This window comes from Hydra vulgaris, chromosome 01 (assembly GCF_038396675.1).
Source record: "Hydra vulgaris chromosome 01, alternate assembly HydraT2T_AEP".
NCBI classification, from domain to species: domain Eukaryota; kingdom Metazoa; phylum Cnidaria; class Hydrozoa; order Anthoathecata; family Hydridae; genus Hydra; species Hydra vulgaris.
In genome coordinates this window covers 39076298-39097500 of record NC_088920.1, presented here as the reverse complement: position 1 = coordinate 39097500, position 21203 = coordinate 39076298, and the positions used below count along the sequence as shown (strand labels likewise).

The 21203-nt window shown below is 27.7% G+C and overlaps 1 protein-coding gene across 1 annotated transcript in view; it reads right to left on the bottom strand.

Moving 5' to 3' along the window:
- Positions 1–20877, bottom strand: part of LOC100209998 (SUMO-activating enzyme subunit 2) — a 21264-nt gene extending 387 nt beyond the window's left edge. Inside the window, exons 1-4 of the mRNA XM_065788132.1 lie at positions 20630–20877; positions 6486–7362; positions 3742–3878; positions 1–346 (exon numbers count right to left, since the gene is read on the bottom strand). The exon at positions 1–346 is cut by the window's left edge and continues 387 nt beyond it. Of these exons, the coding sequence (XP_065644204.1) occupies positions 1–346; positions 3742–3878; positions 6486–7362; positions 20630–20702 (1433 nt within the window). The 5' untranslated portion in view covers positions 20703–20877. The remainder of the gene's footprint in view (positions 347–3741; positions 3879–6485; positions 7363–20629) is intronic.
- Positions 20878–21203: the final 326 nt, after the last annotated feature.

The window sequence follows — 21203 nt, the reverse complement described above, 5'->3', positions numbered from 1 at the left end:
CCTTCTTCACTTGATATCAAAATAGTACCTTTTCCATCATCTATCTCAACATCTGGTGCAACCATACACAACTTATCTTTAAGTATTTTATCTTCCAGCTGTTTAACTGTTACAGTTTGTAAATTTAAAAATATAGTTACTTCTGGTTTTTTAGCACAAATATAACATTTTGGATTTGGTGCTTCAAGCAAACAAGGAACCAAAAGCTGTTTTTTAACTTTAACTTGCTTGTTTAAAAATATAGTTCGACAATCGTATAACCGACCTGAAAGCAATTTAAGAACTTCAATTACCATTAACCCTGCTATGATTGCATTAGTTGAAGCAACAGCTGGAATAATGTTTCCTAAAAACAAACTTTCCAGTTAAAAAAAATGAAAACAATTTTTTTTATTTTTTTTTATAAGAATAAATTGTGAAATTTTAGGAAATTTTTAGCTGTTTTAACAGTCCAATGATTTAAAAGTATCTAACAGTTGTCAATAAAAAATGTATCAAACAGTTTAACTGTATTGAATAATTAACTGATCATATTTATTTGATAAATTTTATTTGAGTTGTTTAAAATTCAAATCGCTTAAAAAAAAAAAGTTTGTGAAACTTCTATAACCCATACTACAGAATCAAATCTAACTTAATTTAAGTCTTAAAAATGAACTAATAATATTTTAAGTAAAATGATCATTTATAAGGTTTTGATTGTCCCACAAACAAAAATATTATCAATAAAGAAATTTAAACTCTAAATCAAATCCATCTAAAAACTTTAAAAATATATTTTGAAACACTGTAAAAATTTAAAATTATTTTAGGCACAGCATCCTTGTTTGTAACAGTTCTTGCTTCAGAGCTATTAAGTCAAGAGAGGGGTATAACAGTATTTTAAAAAAAAATGCATATAAGGTTTTCAAAAAAATGTTGCAGTATGTTCTTTATGGGAAGTTAGAGAAAAACCACAAGTATAATTTCTTGATAATTGTAACTTTTTAGAACAATCATCTTCATAATTCAGCAAGATATGAAGTCAGTTAAGTGTCAGGGAAAGAAATTTTTAAAAAAATAATAGAAGTAACTCAAACTAAAAAATGTTAAACTATTTCAACTAATTAAGCAGCAGTGGCATAGTGGTGTGGGACAGTGGTGTAGTGGTGTGGCACAGTGGTGTAGTGGTTAGAGTTCTAGCTTAGAAACAAAAAAAAAGGTTCAAGGTTCAATGATGACTCTAGCTAGATAAACATCATTGTTAAGAAAGGAGATGTAATCTTAGTTAAATACATTTCTGTGGTGCTCTGTGAAAAGACCATTAGGACTTCTTGAACTAATTAAAAAAGAATAGTCCAAAAATATTTAAGGAGAATTTTATTGATGACATGACTAATTCTTGTACTAATACTGTCTTCATTATTCCATATTTTCAAACTTTTGCTATTAAGAAAGCGCACAATTTTTTTTTTGTTCTAGATGTATTAATTAACCTCATTAGCATTTTTAAGAGTTTTTTAATTTATCATTCCAGAATTTTTTACTTATCAGGGTTATGATAATTACAATTATATTTATAATTATCCTTTATAATTATAATTTAGTAAAAAACTTGATTTAGCACCTTTAATATGCTCAAATAAACTATTTTCATATTGTTGTGATAGATATCTAAGTAGTTGTAAATATTTTATTTTTAATATACATTAAAAAAAAAACGTATTCTAAATATACATAAGATAACTTTTTCTTACTATCTATGGAGAACTTTGTTTTTGATTTATTTTTTACTTTTTCATTATAAAAAAAAAATCAATTTCAAATAACTCTATTTAAAAACAAATAACAACAAAAATCTAAATTAAAGGAATTATTTAAATATATGAGCAACCTTCAGAATTAGAAAAAATGAAGTCAGAACTAAACGGCCGACCTTAAACTGTAAGAGGTCAGCATCAGGTCAGAAAAAATAATTTGACACAAAGGGGTTACCATAAAACATAGAAACAAGGTCTGCATTTTTTTGCCAACCTAAAACAATTTTAGGTCTGCAATTAGGTTAGCATTACCAAATGCTGACCCTAATTTCAAGGGCTGCATGAGTTATACAACAAATAAAATAATAGTATATAAAAATAAATAATAATAAATAAAAATAACATTAATAAGCTAATATAATAAAAACAACAATAATAAACTAATATAATAAAAATAACAATAATAAACTAATATAATAAAAATATATAACATTTACATTTAATATTAAGAACTGTTTTTAAAATTTTTTGAATTAAATGTTATGTGCTTAAAACTTTTCAAAAAGTCTTTTTATTTAGATTTTTGTTTATTGTTTTTAAAGAAATTTATTACTTGAATTTTAATTAGTTTTTGACTATAGAGTAAGTTAATAATGAAAGATCAAAATAAATTTTTAGCTGAAACCGAAATTAGTTGAAACTAAAACTAACAAAACTTTTAAACCAAAATTTCAGTACTTACGTCAGTTAATAATACCTATGTGTTTACATATTCTTATGTCAGTTAATAATATCTATGTGTTTACTTAAACGTTATGTCATTTAATAATATCTATGTGTTTATTTTCTCATTCCAATATTATGATAGAGATAGATCTGTTCTTTTTTAAGGTTTTTCCTCATTGATTATAATGGTGATAAACTTTAAATGAAAAATATATATATTTTGCCACATATAGCTATCAAATATAGCTCTCTTAAAATTAATTTTAAAAAAGTTTTAAAAATTAAAAGTACTTGATACTATGTCAAATTTTATGTTTTTTTAAACTGTGTAATTTAGACATCAAGTACTTAAAATGTACTTGATGTCTAAACTTTGTTTATAAACAGTTGAATATACATTTAAAAACTGTATTTTAAAGTTTAAAGGATTCACTTGTTTCAACATTTGTAATTTTTACATTTAAAGCTGTTCAAAACTATATAGAATATATAATCAAAAACTGAAATTATAATATTTTTTTCTCAACAATGTTGCCAGCTTAACTATGATACCAGCTCGCACTTTTATCATATTTTATGTTATAAATATTCAAAAAAAATTTATAACTATGTTATAAGATTATGTTGAAATAATTGCTATACATGTACATTTACATGTTATCTCATCAATTTTTGAAGTTTACATGATTGGGTTAAAAACTAAATAATGAATACATGCTCACTATATTCATTTTTTGTGAATACAGTGAATATGTATTGGGGATCACTATAGCCCAGATCTCTTTAATTTTTTTTATTGTTTTTCCCTCTTTCAACCATTAAACTCTAAAATACAAACCTTAACAAACAAGGCTGCTGTACTGAGAAACAAGTTAAGTGCAATATTACCAGGGATGTGGTCAGAATCACATTTAAAACTACTTGTTAACCACAAGTTATAATAAACACACAAGTTATAATAAACCACAAGTTATTATGATAAAAGTTAGTTATGGGGAGATGCTATGTAGGCCACCACCACCACAAACCACCAAGCTATGTAGGCCACCCACCAAGCTATGTAGGCCACCCACCAAGCTATGAAGGCCACCCACCAATAAACCAAGCATTTGCAATAGCAAACAAACAATTGTAAAAAAAAAAGAATAGTTAAAAGAAAAAGTCTTAAAAATGTGAAAAAAAAAATGAAAACTAAATAAAATCATTTTTAATTTATTGATTATATAAATAAGCCAGTCTTATTAATCAACTACATAAATGTTTATAAATTACATACCAGAAATAGCTTTAATATCAAATCTGCTTTTGACTGGAATATGAAAAATAAAAGATCGTATGTTAGCAGCTGCAGCAACAAAGTCCATTGAAACAACATCATCTTTATCCCACACAAGTTCTGAGACTGTTTTACACCTAAATAAAATTATTTCTGAAATTTTCAATCTTATGAAATGTATAATGAAAAAAATTATTTCAGTATTACATAAAAACTTAACTAATTAAAGCTTGAGAAAAAAAAAAAAAAAAAAAAAGGGAAACCACTTTCAAAATTAATTACTTACACATTAAAAAATAACAAATAGTAATATTTAAACTGATTAATGGTACTAGTTACCAAAACATAAACAAAAAAATTTAAATTTTAAATTTATCAAAATATTTTTGAAAGTTATAAAATGCAACTTCAGTCAACTTTCTGGTGACAAATATTATAATTGCTTTTGAAATTGTAAGCAACAAATTTAAATTCCAATTTGTGGACAAATTTTGCAAAAAAACTATTCTTATGGATAGTAATTAGTAGTCGCAAAAAGAAGAGCTTTTGCAGTGTCATTAACTTCGACTAGTTTCATGTTTTAAGCTAGTTGAATCAAAGCTTCAAAAATGCGGTGTAGTGATTGCCTCAAAAGGCGAGTTCCAAAAATGCAAACTAAATGTTGTAATATTTGGTCTTGCTAATATTAATTATTATATTTATAAACCTTTCTTTTTCACAAGTATAAACTTTAAATGAAAATATATTACTGTTGTATCAAATCAAAATGTAATTATTAAAAATATATTAATATATAATATGTCAAATATAAACTTCACACTGCACTAGAATGCCACTAATAAACCTAATTATCATAAAAATACATAAATAGCCTATAGTTATTATTTATATTTATTTATAGTTATTATTTTTTTAAGAAAAACTTTAGTAAAAACACTATTGATGCTAAAGTGCAAATACACGTAGTATTGGAAAAAAAAAACCATTTATTTAATAAATTTTATTAAAATATACTTTACACTGCTGCATATTTAGAAGCATGAATGTATTTATAAAATATTTTTAATATTAAATAAAATTTCTTTAAACAAAAATTTTAATATAGATTTTGAAATTTTTTTATAATTAATAATTAATGGGTAGCCAACCATTAATTATTAATTATAGTAACCAAAAGAAATCAATTTTTCTTTCAAGAAAAAATTTATTTATTATTTATTTTCAATTCCACAACTAATTCCCAACCATATATGCACCATAAATGACTTCCTTCCAATGCTTTAGCAAAGAACGAATGTCATTTGCATTAAACTATTTAGGCTTTGAATCAAAAACATGCCTACTTGTTGCTTAACCTTTCATTGCGTAAACTGTTTCTTAGCTTAGAAAAAATAATAATCTGTTTGCACTAAGACAAGTATAGCAAATAAGCCATTTGTTGAATAGTTCAACTGAAACTCAAAATACAGGCAGTGTCATGCAAGATCTTTAACATCATTTATTTTTCATGGTATAGAGAAGCTGCAATGCTTCTCTTTACCATGAGAAATAAGAAAAAATCTCTTTTTACAAATTAGTTAATTAACTAATTTGTAAAAAGGATAATAAAAGCAACATATTAGAATTTTTTTTTCATGTTTGATTTTATGTTTTACTTTTATATGCTTGATTAAAATCTTTATATGTTTGATTAAAAAACATTTCAAAATATTATACTAATTGCAGTAATTTACAAAAACGTAAAAAACCAAAATAAGATTTTATTTATATAGTAACCTCAAACAAACAATAATTCAAATTACCTAAAATTAACAAAAAACTATCAAACTTTTAATAAAAAATCCACGTCAAAATATACTGAGACTGAAAATTTGTAAGCAAAATATTCTGGGATAATGCACGTGTTTAAATAATAAAGGGGGGGGGGAATACATGTATGTCTAAATTTACTAAGAAAAGACTTGGTATACTGAAAAAATACATAGTATATTAGTACGTATAAATATACTAGCAGACCTAGAATAGTTTTTTAAAAACTACTAAAACTTTTTTTAGCTCTTTACTATTGTCTTTTTTACTGTTTTTTAAGATGTTTTTTAATGTAATTCTTACATTTGAACTTATCAAGTTTATTTAAAAATAATTATGTCAAAACATTTTTAAAAAATCTTTTTTTAATGACCAACTTTTTTACCCTTAAGTCACTCACAAAACCGTTATAATGAATAAACATTTTTTTGCTTTTTTTTATTATTTCCTAATTATGTTTTACTTATAGTTATACATAATTAGGCAATTATAAAAAAAAGCAAAAAAATGTTTATTCATTATAACTTGTAAAAAAATGTTTATTCTTTAAGTGATATTCTATTTCAGATGTGCGAGATGTTTTTTTAGTATTTTTGCTTATGTAAGTAAAATGCGACTCAACCTAAAAAACATTAAAGTTGTATATTTGCACGAGCTATATTTTGCCAGAGTAAACTGACTTGCGCAGGTGTGGAGGTGGGGACAGACCTTGCTTGGGGATTTCCTGTTATTCCTGCTGAGGCATGTACTGAGTATACAAGTGTGTTTAAATAAACTTAGGGAAAAAACTTAGGAAAACTTAGGGAAACTTAGGGAAAAAACTTAGGGAAATAACTTGAATAAACTTAGGGAAAAAACTTAAAAAAACTTAGGTAAAAAATATCTTTTTTTTTAAGAAAAAAAAAAAAAATTAAAATATTCTTTTAAAAACAAACCTTTCTCTTAATTTTTCAACACATTCTTGAAAAATCTTTCGACATTCATAAATACTCCATATTCTTTTATCCAACAACACATTATATGATTGAGTTTTTTCTTCTTCCATCTCAATACTACTCCATGATAAAGGTGTGGGAGGTTGTCTTTTTTGCCACAGTTTTTCCATAGAAAGTAAATATTTGATATCATTGAAGAAAAATTTTGTAAATAATTTTTCAGGATTAAAATCAATTCCTTTTGCCCACTCACGTGTTGAAACTCGTGCTGCAGTCACGTCATCACAAACCAGCGCTTGTTCCCCTGCTTCACCAGAAAGCTCTGGATCAGCAGTATCCGGTGAAACTTCAGCTTCTTCATCATATTCTCCAAAAAGCTGGTTAAATAAATGTTTTGCCCAAACTATACAATGAACAGGTTCAGATGGAGTATTCCTTATAGTGCATCCAGGGTAAGTTTTGTTTGATGGTTTAGGTTGGCATTCATAACACTCAGTAAAACCTTTCTTGATCAAAGTTACTTGCCCTAAATACCCTGCTGACCCACTTTCAATCAAAGGAACGTCAGCAGCAAGACACATTCTGTTTACATGGTTCCTAGCAATTTTATTATCTAGAGCATTTAAAACAAAATCAAACTTTTGAAAAAAGTCAACATTGTATTCAGAACTTATTATGGTGTCATGTAATGCTGTTATGTTTAAATTTGGTTTTAACGACAAGACACTTTCTTTAGCTATACAAGCTTTTGATTTGCCCACATGCTTACGCTGAAATAGAAACTGCCTATTTAAGTTACTGACATCTATTGTATCCAAATCTATAATATGAATATTTGTGAAACCACTTAGCACCAAATTTTTCAATAGTTCACAACCTATAAAATAAATTTTATGTTTTAGAACTATGAGTTTTAAAATAATTATACAAGTTCAATAATATCTGATATTCAATAAACTATATTTATTATTCAATAAGCAATCTAAAAAATCAATTAACAATATCTGGCAATTATAAACTGTATCTAATATTCAACAAAATATATCTGACATTCAATAAACAAAATAAAATAAAAAATAATATTCAATGAACTGTTTATGATATTTAATCAAATATATCTGATATTCAATAAAATTTCACCCCTAGTTTACCTTATTTTCATCCTTGGTTGTGTGTGTGCATATTATTTTTAGCTTAGTGAAACAAAATATATCAACCCACATTATGACTAAAACAAATTTTTAAGTGCATTATATTACTATATTTTTTATGTTGGATCTATCATGTTTGAACATTTTCAGAACAACCTATGAAACTTTCATAAAAAGTGGGTTGGATTAGAAATCTAACAGTTTATAAATAGGTAAAAACTTCTCAGAACATAAGTTATAATATATCTAACACTATATCTATAAGATCTCACTTTGCTTACATGAAGTACAAGAAATAGTTTCATATAAAACTGAAAAAAAAAACTAAATAAAAATAGAACTAATATCAAAATGTTGATAACCTCAAATTTTTTTATTGACAAAAATAGCAACTTTCCCAAACAATATTCATTTATGAGTTTTATGTCCACCATAGTAAACAACTGGGGTTGAAATTTGACAGGGGTCAGGTTTGATAAAAAAAACAGCCAAGACTGAGTTTGTGCCTGGGACTGCATAAATATTGATACATCCTAATTTTTTTTTTAATTTTGACATCAATCAACAGGTAACTTGTTTTTACCTGTCACCTGCTGATTATTATTTAAATTATTTTAACAGATGTTGTAGTCAGATGTTAAATGAATATCATTACAAACACTATTTTTATCCACATAATAGAAAGTATAAACAACAACACAATAAGGAGGGAATTTAAACTAATTTCTAGTTTTTTTGTTGCTGAAAAACTTTAGTCAAAAGAAAAGTAAAACCATATCATACCACTTTACATGTGTTAATGATATTGTTTATTAATACTAAGCATTTAAAAAATTTTTGTATCACTTTTTTTAAAAGTATATTTCAGTTTTGGGGTAACATTGGCAAGAATGCATTAGTCACCCAATGGGCCAAGAATCAAGCCAAAGTTGGTGGAATGTCTTACATCTGATAAATCTTTCACAATTACATGATATAGAATCAAACAAAGCAAACACGAAATTAAAAGAGTAATACTAAAAAAAAAAAATGTACCAATACATCAAATGTTAACAGATCCAAAAAAACCGACACTTGCAAAAAATTAAATCCACACCTAAGAATTTTGTATAATATTGGTAAAAACAAAACATCAAAACCTGAAGATGTTTTGTTTTTAAACTCTTTATCGGTTTATGGCAGCAAATGCAATATATATGGTAAACATATATATTGCATTCCAAATTTAGTTTGTCACTGCTAAAAAAATTATTTTCTAAAGATGTATCAATGTTACTTTATATATAAATACCATTATGATCAACATGACCATCATCATCATCATCATCATCATCATCATCATCATCATCATCATCATCATCATCATCATCATCATCATCATCATCATCATCATCATCATCATCATCATCATCATCATCATCATCATCATCATCATCATCATCATCATCATCATCATCATCATCATCATCATCATCATCATCATCATCATCATCATCATCATCATCATCATCATCATCATCATCATCATCATCATCATCATCATCATCATCATCATCATCATCATCATCATCATCATCATCATCATCATCATCATCATCATCATCATCATCATCATCATCATCATCATCATCATCATCATCATCATCATCATCATCATCATCATCATCATCATCATCATCTTTAACCTTCCCTTTTAACATTGATTCTCTAATATAAACAAATCTTGAGCATCTTCTTTCCTTAACTAAAGCTTATTCATACCATATGTAATGCATTCTTTGTAAGTTCTCTTACTTTTCCCTCTACTAAGCTCGAACGAATTTTGAATTCAATTCAAAAAATTCGACTAAATTTGGAATTTGGGGTCAAAGTTTAATTCAAATTTTTTCAAATTTGAGATCTGAATTTGAAATCGATTTTTAATTTTAAACTCTGATTAATTGAATAAAAATTTGAAAACATTTGAAATTCAAATTTGAGTTTCGAATTTGATCAAATTTGGAATTGAATTTATAATTAAGTCAAAAGACACAGTTTTTTAAGCAGTTATAAAATAGTTCCAAGCACTGCAACAAAATTAAGCTTTATAATAAAATTCTAAAACATTACGATTCTATTTTTGCGCGCTAAACTATGCTTTTATTTGTTGGTACTATTTTCAAACAAAACAAACAACAGAATGTAGCAATTAAAAACTCCAAATTTAATGAAAAAATTGCATGAATTCAAAGCACATTCAAAACAATTTCCTTTGCGCGTCAATAATGTCCAAGGGAATTGTAATGTTGCAACCATTATTACATCTCCAAAGAGCAAACCGTATATAAATGTCCATAGGGAATTGAATATATATCATTCATTACAATATAATTAAAAATACTTATAATTTTACTACTTCTTGAAAAAACTAGTTCATTTTTTAACAAAAATTAAGTTAAAATCAAGTCAACATTTTTAAAAACACTTACCAATTATGGTCTTATTTTGAAAAAATCCAACCTCTTAACGAAAAGGACAAAAGTAATCCCAAGCTAACTTCTCAGATTAAAGTACCTGCAGGAACAGGACCAATTTGTGGAAGGTTCTGTCTACACCTAACTCAAATACTAGCTCCCTGAGAACTCATATTGGATCCTTACATCCGGAACAGGCCAGAGCAGTTATTACATTGGAGGTAGCATGGAATCAAACTGGATGATACTAAGAAGCTTGATAAGTTATACAACCAAGTTGAGAAAAAAACTTCTAACAAGACAGACCGATCTGGCCTTTCAGATTCAACTCTCTCTGATTCCGCAACTGATGTTAATGCTTCACAAAGTAAGACAAAATTTTATTTCGACTAAATTCGATTTTAAAATAAAATACCAATTTTTACCAAATTTTATAATTTAAAATGAAATGATTTTGATTTTTCATTGTTAATATAAATCGTAATCAAATTTAATTATTTAATATACTCATTTTGATCATTAAATCATTTAATTTAGGTCTCGTTCACCACAACAATAAGCAAACTAAAAAGAAACTTTTTTTGAAATCTCCATTTCGTGGTAGGGCATCATTTGTCACAACCACACCACGATACTTTCAGAGGGTTGTCAAACACAATGTGAGGTCAACTGTTCAGTTGAAATTTGATTTGGCTGTGATGAAGTATTTAACAGGCAGCAATCTTGCCTTCAACCATGTCAATGAGGCAGCATTTCAAAACTTTGTCAAATACTTGGATCCAAAGTTCCATGTGAAGTCCGCCAGAACTATGGTTATACCAAAACTTCCTCTTCTTTGTCACTGCCTCCTTGACCGATTGGTCAAGGAGGCAGTGACAAACAAGATAGTAACAAATCAAAAAGACAATGCCCTTGGAGTGGCTTTCACAACTGATTTGTAGTCATCAAAGTAAGTTGATTGAAAAAATTAATCCATTAAAAACAGGATTTTGTTAATTTTTTTACCGGGGAGGGGATAACATCGGATGGCCAGAGTTGAATTTACACTAAGACGCCCTAGGTTAAATCAATTTTTGGCGCCCTAAAAAAGATTTTGCAAAATGTTTTCGTCAAAATCAAAAAGAAAATTAAATTTTTAACTTTCAGGAATTTTTTGGGCTCCATAGAATCTAAATTTTTGCAATATTCTTCTTCATTCATGAATTTTAACATTTTTTTAACTTAATTATTTACTATTTAATTTATTTAGAAATGTTTCTAATTTACTAAATATATAATAGCAATGAAAATGATTTTAAATAAATATATAATAGCAATGATTTTGTATATAAAACAAGAAATGACAACTTTTTGAATGTTGAAGAGCCCTAGGCTGCGGCCTAGTCATACTATAGGTAAATACCGGCCCACAGTGGGACAAAATCAAGTTTTTTGTGCCAAAATTATTTTTGTAGTTCTTTTTAATTAGAATAGCTATATTTATATATAAAATGCATAAATAAAGTAATAAACATGTAACTATACAATATTAAAAAAATATTAAAAAAATTAATTATTTTGGTGAAAAATACGAAATATTTTTAATGGACAAGACAACTTTTATCAGTGTAAACATTAAAAATATTACTTTTCGATGTATGTATTTGTCATAAAATAATTTTTTAAGATTTATATTTACAAAACTTATATATTATAAAGTAATGAAAGATTTTGTAGGTATTCTTTGTGTACAAAACATCTTTTTTACATGTTCAGTATTTCTCATCAACTGACCATTAACCGAAGACCAATCTTTTGTTATAACTTTTTTTATTGCAAAAAGTTGCAAAATATTTATGATGCACGGCTATTTACATACATTTAGCATGAGATTTACGTAGTCAAATGTTTGAAGGATATTGGAGGAGAGTTTATCTGATACCTAATAGTAAAGGTTAGTAGCAAAAAAATTATCAAAAACTGTCTGTTTTTGATGCATAAAAACTAATGATTACATTTACATTAAATTATTTTTAAAAGCCTGAGCGAAAAAAACATTCTTAATTAAAATAATATAGTTTAAAATGAAAGTCAATAAAGTTAATTTAAAACAATAGTAGCGTAAGAAAGTTGATAAATAAAAAATGCAAAATAGCGAAATTACGCTTAAATTAATATTAAATTTTTTTTTTACTAGATATTTCTTCTAATGAACATGTCTTCACCATTATGACAAATTTTCACCGTGCAATGCTGATATTGATTTTTTGGTATTTTGGCACACTCTGTCCCACTGTGTGGCCTTTTGATTAACATAGAAGGACCTGTTAATAATAAAATTTGATATAAAAGAAAATTTATTTTCTTGTTTAGAAACTTTGATCTATTCCATTGTTTAGAAACTTTGATCCATTGATTGATGCTTCACTATATCTCAAAGAACTGGACCCTAGAGAAGCTTCTGGTGTATTGTGGAAGTGCAGAGGGTAGACATACATCTCAAAACATTGCTGAACTTCTTGACAAGACAAGTAGTGAGATTGTAGGCCTTCCATCAAATGCCCACAAGACCTGCACAAGTGATAATGCAGCTAATATGCTAGCAGCCATCCTAAAACTAACAAAGGAAATTCAGGAAGGCCTTGGGTATGTTGACCATATACTTAAGCTTGTGGTGACTGAGTGTCTCAGCATCCCCAAAGTGAAAAATGCTGTTAATGCATTCAGGAAATTGTCATCTAGAACTCACAAAAGCAGCATTGATCAACAGAGGATCAAGAAAGAGTGTGTCAGGATAAACAATCAATGTAAGGATGATTCAAACATTGAAACTGGTAATCAATTTCTTTAAATTTTTCAATTTTAAGTTTGGATTTTACATTCATTATATGTATATATTTTATATTATCTATATATTATATGTTTATGTTTATATTTAGTTATTATATACAAATTTGATTATTACATGCCAAAATAAGACTTTTGTTGTTGGCCTGGAGCTATTTTTAAAAAAGTTTATAAAAAAAAACCCCGCTAAAAAGGTTTTAGTCCATAAATGTGCGGGGCTCTGAGCTTTATACCCTAGCCTACCCTTAATCTATCGCTGATATTATTGTATATTGTATAGTATATAACAATTAATTTCACGGTTTGAATGAAGTTCCGTTTGGTATAACCTACTTTGACTAGTTTTAAACCAAATTTTTAACAATATTTCTTTTAGTTAAATTTGTCAAGATTATTGCACCTGTTGAAACTTGCTGGAATTCCAGCTTGATGGTAAGGCTATCCATCCATTCTAAATATATCCATTCTAAAGTCAAGGCCAGCTTTTGAAAAGATCAGAGAGGATTTTAGCAAAACAACTGATCCCAAGTTGAGAGAAAAAATCCCTACGTCAGAGGAATTTAAACAGGTGAATGAGATTTTTTTCAGAATTATTAAAATTTGTTATTCCCGATAATTCCGAATATTTCTTAAATTAATTTGCTTTCTTCAGTTTTTTTAATTATTAAGCTATTGAATATCAGGTCCTATTTTACGGGGTACGGAAGACTTTCTGGCCCAGGTCTGCATTAAAAGGGGACAAAATTTTTCTCCTTTTTTAATTCAGTCCCAAAATTTAGAACCCACTTGTCACCAAGGGCCCCCAAATTTCAAAATTGCCTAAGCCATTTTTAAAAAGAGTAGAGGCCTGGTTCATATAAATTAGTTTAATAATAATTAGCAATAATTGTAATAATTTTTTGATCAGATTGTTGCCATCATTGGTCCACTCACCAAGATTGAAGAGATGTCTTTATTATTTTCTTCTGACAAAAAAACCAACCATCTGCTATGTGGTATCAAAACTTTTTAATATCGATGGTTATCTAAATTCTCAACTCAATAAACCAACAATCAACTAGGAGACCAAAGTATTCTGCAAAACCTTACAGTCAAAGTTGGAAAAGAGATTTGTAGTTTGTGGGACCAAAAAAAAGCTCTATGATAATGGAGCAATTCTCCACCCATTTTACAAAGGACTAACACTTGCCGAAAATGTAAGTCCAAATTACAGGGAAATGATTGAGCTGATAATAAAGGAGAATGAAGTTGAGCTTGTACATGACTTGAATCACAGATTTTTTGAGGAAGTTGATGAAGAAGACTACAGCATTGAAACTAAGAATAGGTATAATTCTAATTTTAAATTCGAATATTTTTAGGTTTAAAAAAAAAAATTATATATATTTTTTTTACTATAGTTATTATTGTTATTAGGGCTAAAATGAGATCTTCTCAGTCTAGCCAGCCCACTTGGTCACTTTTTGAGGCAGCCATTAGCCCCATGCAGTTGGAAATGAACAGGCACCTCAACTTAACAGATCCTCCTCCAGCCAATGTCAATGTACTACAATGGTGGAGAAGGTACCATTCTAAGTATCCTCTTAATGCCAAGTGTGCCAGAAAATACCTTTGTATTCATGTAAAAAAAACTATTTTGAAGATATTTTTTTTATAAATAAAACTTTGTTCCGAAATTGCTTTTTAGAAGGAGTATTCAGTGTAGTTAAGGCAATTTTAAAATATTATAGAGTCTGTATGATATTTTGTTGACTACGACATATTTCTGTTAAATCATCAGGTCTGTGAATTATGAAAAGACGGAAAAAATTAAAATAATAAATTTTGCGGTATCATAAAATAAAAATATTTATAGCGAAAAAACCAAGACTGAGATTCTTTTTTTATAAAAAAAAATCATCTTAAAATCACAACCGCTTGTCCGAATTTTAATAAGATTTTAAATAAATACCTTTTTTAGGTGAAATGAACATTATAGTTTAACAATATGATCTGTTCTGACCGTTTGTTGGCAATTTTTCTTACTAGGATTGATAGTAAATTAAGGAACTTTTTCAAAAGATTTTAACTAAATTCATGTTAACGCCGATGAGCGGAATTGATCTGAAGACTCCAAATTGGTGTTCTTTAGATTCACTATTACGGGTAGTAAAAAGGTTTTGAAAATTATATAAAAAAATGAAAAGTTTCTTTAAATGTTAAAAAAACCTGAAGCAAAAAAAAACTATACCATTTAAAGCTCTTGTTTGGACATAATACGCTGATAAAACCATGCTACTTCCAAATAAAACAATTCAAATAATTTGTCAATTTTAAAATTTGTAAAACCAAATTTTTAAACTTTCGTCACTCAAATTTAAATTTGAATTTTAGCAGTTTTAAAGTTTTTCCTAGTCTATTTTAATTTAATTTGTTTGAAAATTTGACACTATTAAATTCATTTTACTTTTCCGACATCGTCTGCTAGCTCTGAGCGAGTGTTCTCATCAAGATATTCAGTTGTGACCTACAAAAGGAAAAAGCTTGATGTCAAAGATGTCCACATGCTAGTTTACTGTAAGGACAACTTGCCAAAGGTGAGAAAATGTTCCTTTTTGTCCCTTTTGTCAAATGTATATGTAAAAATATTGTTAAAAATTAGGAATAACGCCCAGTGATCCAATATAAATATTATTTTCTCACTCGTTATTTTATAAATGCTTGAACTCAAAAATTTATTGTTTAAAGAGACAGAGGCGTGGTGGCCCCAGAGGCTAAGCGGGATTCCCGCATGGGCTTTTCACTTTTTCATCTAAATATGGGCCTTTTGGAAAATTTTAATTGTTTCTACATTTTAAAGAAATTCCACAATCATTTAAAATATTCATGTAAGCACAAATTAAATTTTATTAATCACTTGATTTAAAGTCTTCGACTTTGAGCGCAATTATATTAGTATTTTGCATAATAATAACATTGCTCTATAATAAATTAAAACGGAATACAATTACTATATAAATATTTAAAGTCTTCGACTTTGAGCGCAATTATATTAGTATTTTGCATAATAATAACATTGCTCTATAATAAATTAAAACGCAATACAATTACTATATAGTAATTGTATTGCGTTTTAATTTATTTAAGAAAAATGTTTTGGTGTTAAGTTTTAAACGTTTTATATAAATAAAATTCGAACTCATATTTTGCATTTTTGTAACGTTTCGAAACAGATATAAACTTTTTCAATAATAAAAAAAGTTTTTTATCTTTATACAGTTTATATTATTGTATGTAAATAAAGAAATCACTCCGTAATATCCTGTCCTCAGACAGATTAAAAAAAGGATAATGAACTGCTAAATGAAACTACATTATAAAAACTTTTATGTTTAAACTGTCAACAACGGCACCATTTTAAGAGCCGCATTTTTACTATTGTGAGTTGATGCAAAAATGTTAAAAAAAATTAAAACACAGAATTAAACAAAAGCATAAACTAAAATGAATTTTCTCATAAAATAAAAAGAATTTCTTATTTTTCAAGATTTTCAATATTTATTTTAGAAAAAAAATTATACATAATTTAAAAAAATTTATATTATTGTACAATAAAATATATATCATTACATAGTAATAGAAAAATTAAAATCTTTGATTTTTGATTTTGTGTTAGGCTATGTTCTTCAAACAATAAAAAACTAATTGTATTTGGTTGCGGTAAAGTTGTGTTTTAAGAAAATCATAACAAAAACGTGGTCTCTGCATTGTGTTGTTACCATTTTTATTTTGAAGTATTACAAACAATAATAATAATTTTATATATATATATATGTATATATTTTTTTTCTTTTCGTATGGGCCTTTACATCAAGCATATATGGTAAAATCCCGCATATATATAGGCCTTTTAATAAAAATCCCGCACGGGCTTTTTAGAGCCACCACGCCCCTGTAAAGAGATAGTTGCGATAGAATGACGACTGATAATAAATAGTGGAATATTGCCCTTAAATTATATTTGCGCTTGTAAATATATTAAACATATAAAAGAAATTTTTTCCAGTCTATGAAACCTATTCTACATCCACCCCCGTTCAGTATTTCGATTTAAAAGGAAGTTTAACACTTATTTCAGTCTTTTCAAATTCTTTCGGCGCACTTATGCCATTTCACACCTATACCAATTTGCCTGTTTTCGCAATTGATTCCCACTTAAGCCAGCGTTTCCAAATTCCTTCGGAACACTTATGCCAGTTTACACTTATGCTAGTGTTTGCAAGTGCTTTGCCCTTATTTAGATTCGCAGGTATAAAACTTGCACTTATTCAGTCGCCTCTCAGTTAGATCTCCCCTACTCCCACCCTTGATGAGTCATAAAGCCTTGGTAGTTTACCTGAAAAAAAAAAAAAAAAAGGATTTTCAATATTAAATTTGAAAAAATTTGAAAAATTAAAATTTGAATTTGAAAAAATTTAAGTAATTTGAATTTCAAATTTGACTAAAAATTGAATTTGACAAATTTTGACCGATTTGAATTCGACAGAGCTTTTTTTGCATTTTCTTCTGAAGCTTACTTCTGAAGCTTTCTTCTCTCTTCACTGATACCCAAATCTTTCTTTCTTCGCTGATACTCAAATCACTTTAATCTTCTCAAAAAAACATTGTTCAACACAATGCTTTTTCTAATGTCTATCTAAGATTATGGCTCCTTTTCTTGTTTTGTTATAAAGGTTTTGAGATTATTAAATCATTTCTTTCTAGCCACAGTATTTAAGTCATTCTCAAAGGCCTCCACTTGTCTTCATTTGCAGTTACTTTAAGGAGTACTGGAAATAAGAATGCTTACAACGGCATGCTATTGATTTGTTTTATATATACAATAACAATCTTTCTGAAAATCTTACACCTTAAAGTGGCTCTTCACTGACAACTCGATTTTATACTCTTGTCTTGACAAAAAGTCTTTTTTGATTGCTTAGAACAAGCAGCTGATCTTTACTCTGATCATTTTTCTGTAACAGCTCGGGACATGCAATGGCTTGTGGTTTTAACTCTGAAAAACAGTTATATACTGCAAACAACAAATCACAATATTGTTGACATTCCTGTATTGACAAATAAAAACTCTCAAACTCACAGACAAGTTTTGAAAGCACATTGAAAACGTAGTTGGGCCTGCTTTTCTGCCAAACTTGAGCCACTCTACCATCGTCGTAAGGTTGCATCTCTTTCTTTTTTCTACAAATACTATCATGGTTGTTGTATAAATGAGTTATCATTGAAAGTTCAATCAACCAAAACATATTGTTGTTTGGTTTGTCATTCAGCAAAGTTGCATCTTTTTACTGTACCTGCCTTAATGCTATAAAAATTTTTCCTTGCACATCAATAAAACCTCAAAACTCTTTTCAATGTAGATGTTTTCCTTACTCTTATAATTTTTAAGTCTTCAGTTAACTGTTTTCATGTTTTTTAACCCTATCTTTTGTTTTCTAGTAACTTTTAACTAAATATTTGTTGCATCTATGTATATATGCCAGTATTTAATAAATAGTAAATGTATGAATAAATTTATAATATAATAAAATAAATTTTTTCCTAGACCCAGCTATCAACCCCTGCTAAATCTTATAATTTTGTCCAGCCCAGGTTTGTAAAAAGTCTTAATTTTAGCCGGGGTTGGGACTTCCGGTTATAAATGAGACTTTTTACAACTAAATATAAAATTCTATGGTGGACTAGTAAGTGACTGGGGGTACTTACTAGTCCACCATAGAACTTTATACACAATAGAATTTTAAAAAAATACACAATAGAACTTTATAGAAAATTTGTATATTTATTTTATTCACTTAGTATTTAAATAGAATAATATCATTACAGTATTCATAGAAATATTTTAGGACAAATTACAAATTTCATTTCGAATGAGAAATGAATCTCCTGAAAGTAATTTGGAAGATAACATTTTGGAAAAAAGGGTAAAAATTATTGATCCAGCCAACATACTCTGTTTAGAGAGGAGTATGTTGAATGCAAGAAAAGGGCTCGGAAAATAATAAGAACACAAGGGCAGACATGGGAAAGAAAACATTGTGAGAGAGTAAGTGAAACCAAAATGACAAGAAAGAAACTTGTACAAAAAACACTAATGCATGAAAGTAGCAGCTTTTAGTAACATTTTGTCAAACTAGTCTAAAAAATAATGCTATGGTTTATTGTCTCTGCTAAACCAATAGTTTTCATATCTAAAAAAACCTGATCATTTGTCTAATCTCTACAGCTTGGCAGAAATGTCAAAAAAGTCAAATTATAAAAATCAAATTTTTATAACTGTTTATTAAAAAAAAATTAAGTTCTTTAAGATGCATGTATCTATACTTATATGTCTAATATTTTTGTGATTAAGTCATATTTTATATGCTAAGTTAAAAATGCATTTATAAAAATATCATGTTTTAAAAAAATTCTTTAGTTTTTAGAATAAACAGTTTCAATTAAAAAAATGTTTTTTAATTAAAAATGTGAAACTAAAAATTTAAATAGCTTTTTAAAAACTATTAAAGCTTGATAGTTCTTTGTTGTGTGTATTTTTAATATGGTTTTTAATGAAATTCTTATACTTTGATCATTTGAACTTATCAAGTTTACTTAAAAATAATTATTAAAGGGTTATTTTATTTTAAATGCGTTAAATATTTTTCATTATTTTTGTTTGTGTAAGTAAAATACAACTCAACCTAAGGAGCGTTAATAAATTTTGCTTTTTAAAAAAATAATATTTGTGTTTTACATGGGCTTTATTTCATTTGTGTAATCCAAACAAAATCCTCAGTCAATGTAGTGGCACCCCTTGCATGTTTGTCTATTTGTCGGTTGATGTATGTATAATTTGCTGCATGTTTTTTCTATTTGTCAGTCGTTAGGAGTACCCTTTCTGCATTTCTATTTATTTGTCAGCCAATGTATTTAAACTCCTCAGTCTATGTATATGCACTCCCTACACTCCTGCATGTTCTATCTATTTAAGTTAGTCAATGTATGTACACTCCCTGCATATTCTACCTATTTAAATAATTGGATGTACACACACTCGCTATATACTCTACCTATTTAAGTCAGTTGATGTATGTACACTTCATTGCACCAATCTTTAAATAAATCAGTTGATAAAAAAAACATGAAAAAACAATTAAATAAAATTAACTGATAAAAATAGTAAAGAAAATACTCAGAAACAATAACATTTTTGTGGTTTTTAATGTGTGCGCGTGTGTGTGTGTGTGTGTGTGTGTGTGTGTGTGTGTGTGTGTGTGTGTGTGTGTGTGTGTGTGTGTGTGTGTGTGTGTGTGTGTGTGTGTGTGTGTGTGTGTATACACGCATACATATATAGTATAAAATAATTAAATGAATTAAAATAAACTAATCATAACATATAATTTTATAAAAGTAAAAAAATTAAAAAAATTATAATCACACATTAGGATTTTTCTAGTAAACTTTATTAGTGAAAACATTATACTGATATTGAACTTTTAAGTCATAACTCTGATATTCAACTCTAAAGTTTTTAAATCTAGTTTTAAAACTTCTGATTATTGTTATGTTTCGGATGATTCTTTGAAGAAATTTTATTTTGTTATGATTTAGTAACAACACTTATAATCGTTTGTGTCTGCGTGTGTGTCTGCGTGCACATGTGTGTGCTTTTGTATAACTAAAGAATCCCTACCGATTCCTCCAGCTCCTACCATTAGTAAATTAGCAGTGCTGGCAGTCTTTTGTAAATCGCTATTGCCAGCCATCTTGAAGTATCAATCGCTATTTTTTAAATAGCCTTCCTATAAGGAACTTCATTGATATTTTTTCCTCTACTAATCTTTGTGCTTAGTAAGAATGTAACTTTTGGTCTAACTTTAAGCCTCTCATGGCTCCCGAAATACATAAAAATTTGCGTGGACCAAAATTTGTGGTTTTATAAAAGTGTTTTTAGTAATACTAATAAAATACGTTTTTTTTTATGTACCGTATATATAGGTACGTAATAATTTTTCGTATATATAGGTACGTAATAAAAGGTTATTGCAACAAAATTTCGGGGTCACGACCCCTGCAGAGCCGGTGGGCCATGCCTCAAAATTAAAAACGTTGAATTGAATCTCTTTTTTAATTACCCAATGCTAGTTAGTTATTGTTCATTTTTTATATAACGAGATTTAAACTTCTTTGGATTATAAGCATTTCACTATTGCGTTTAATCGGTTAGACTTTTAAATCGACCCTGATAACACAAATAAAAAGTGGGA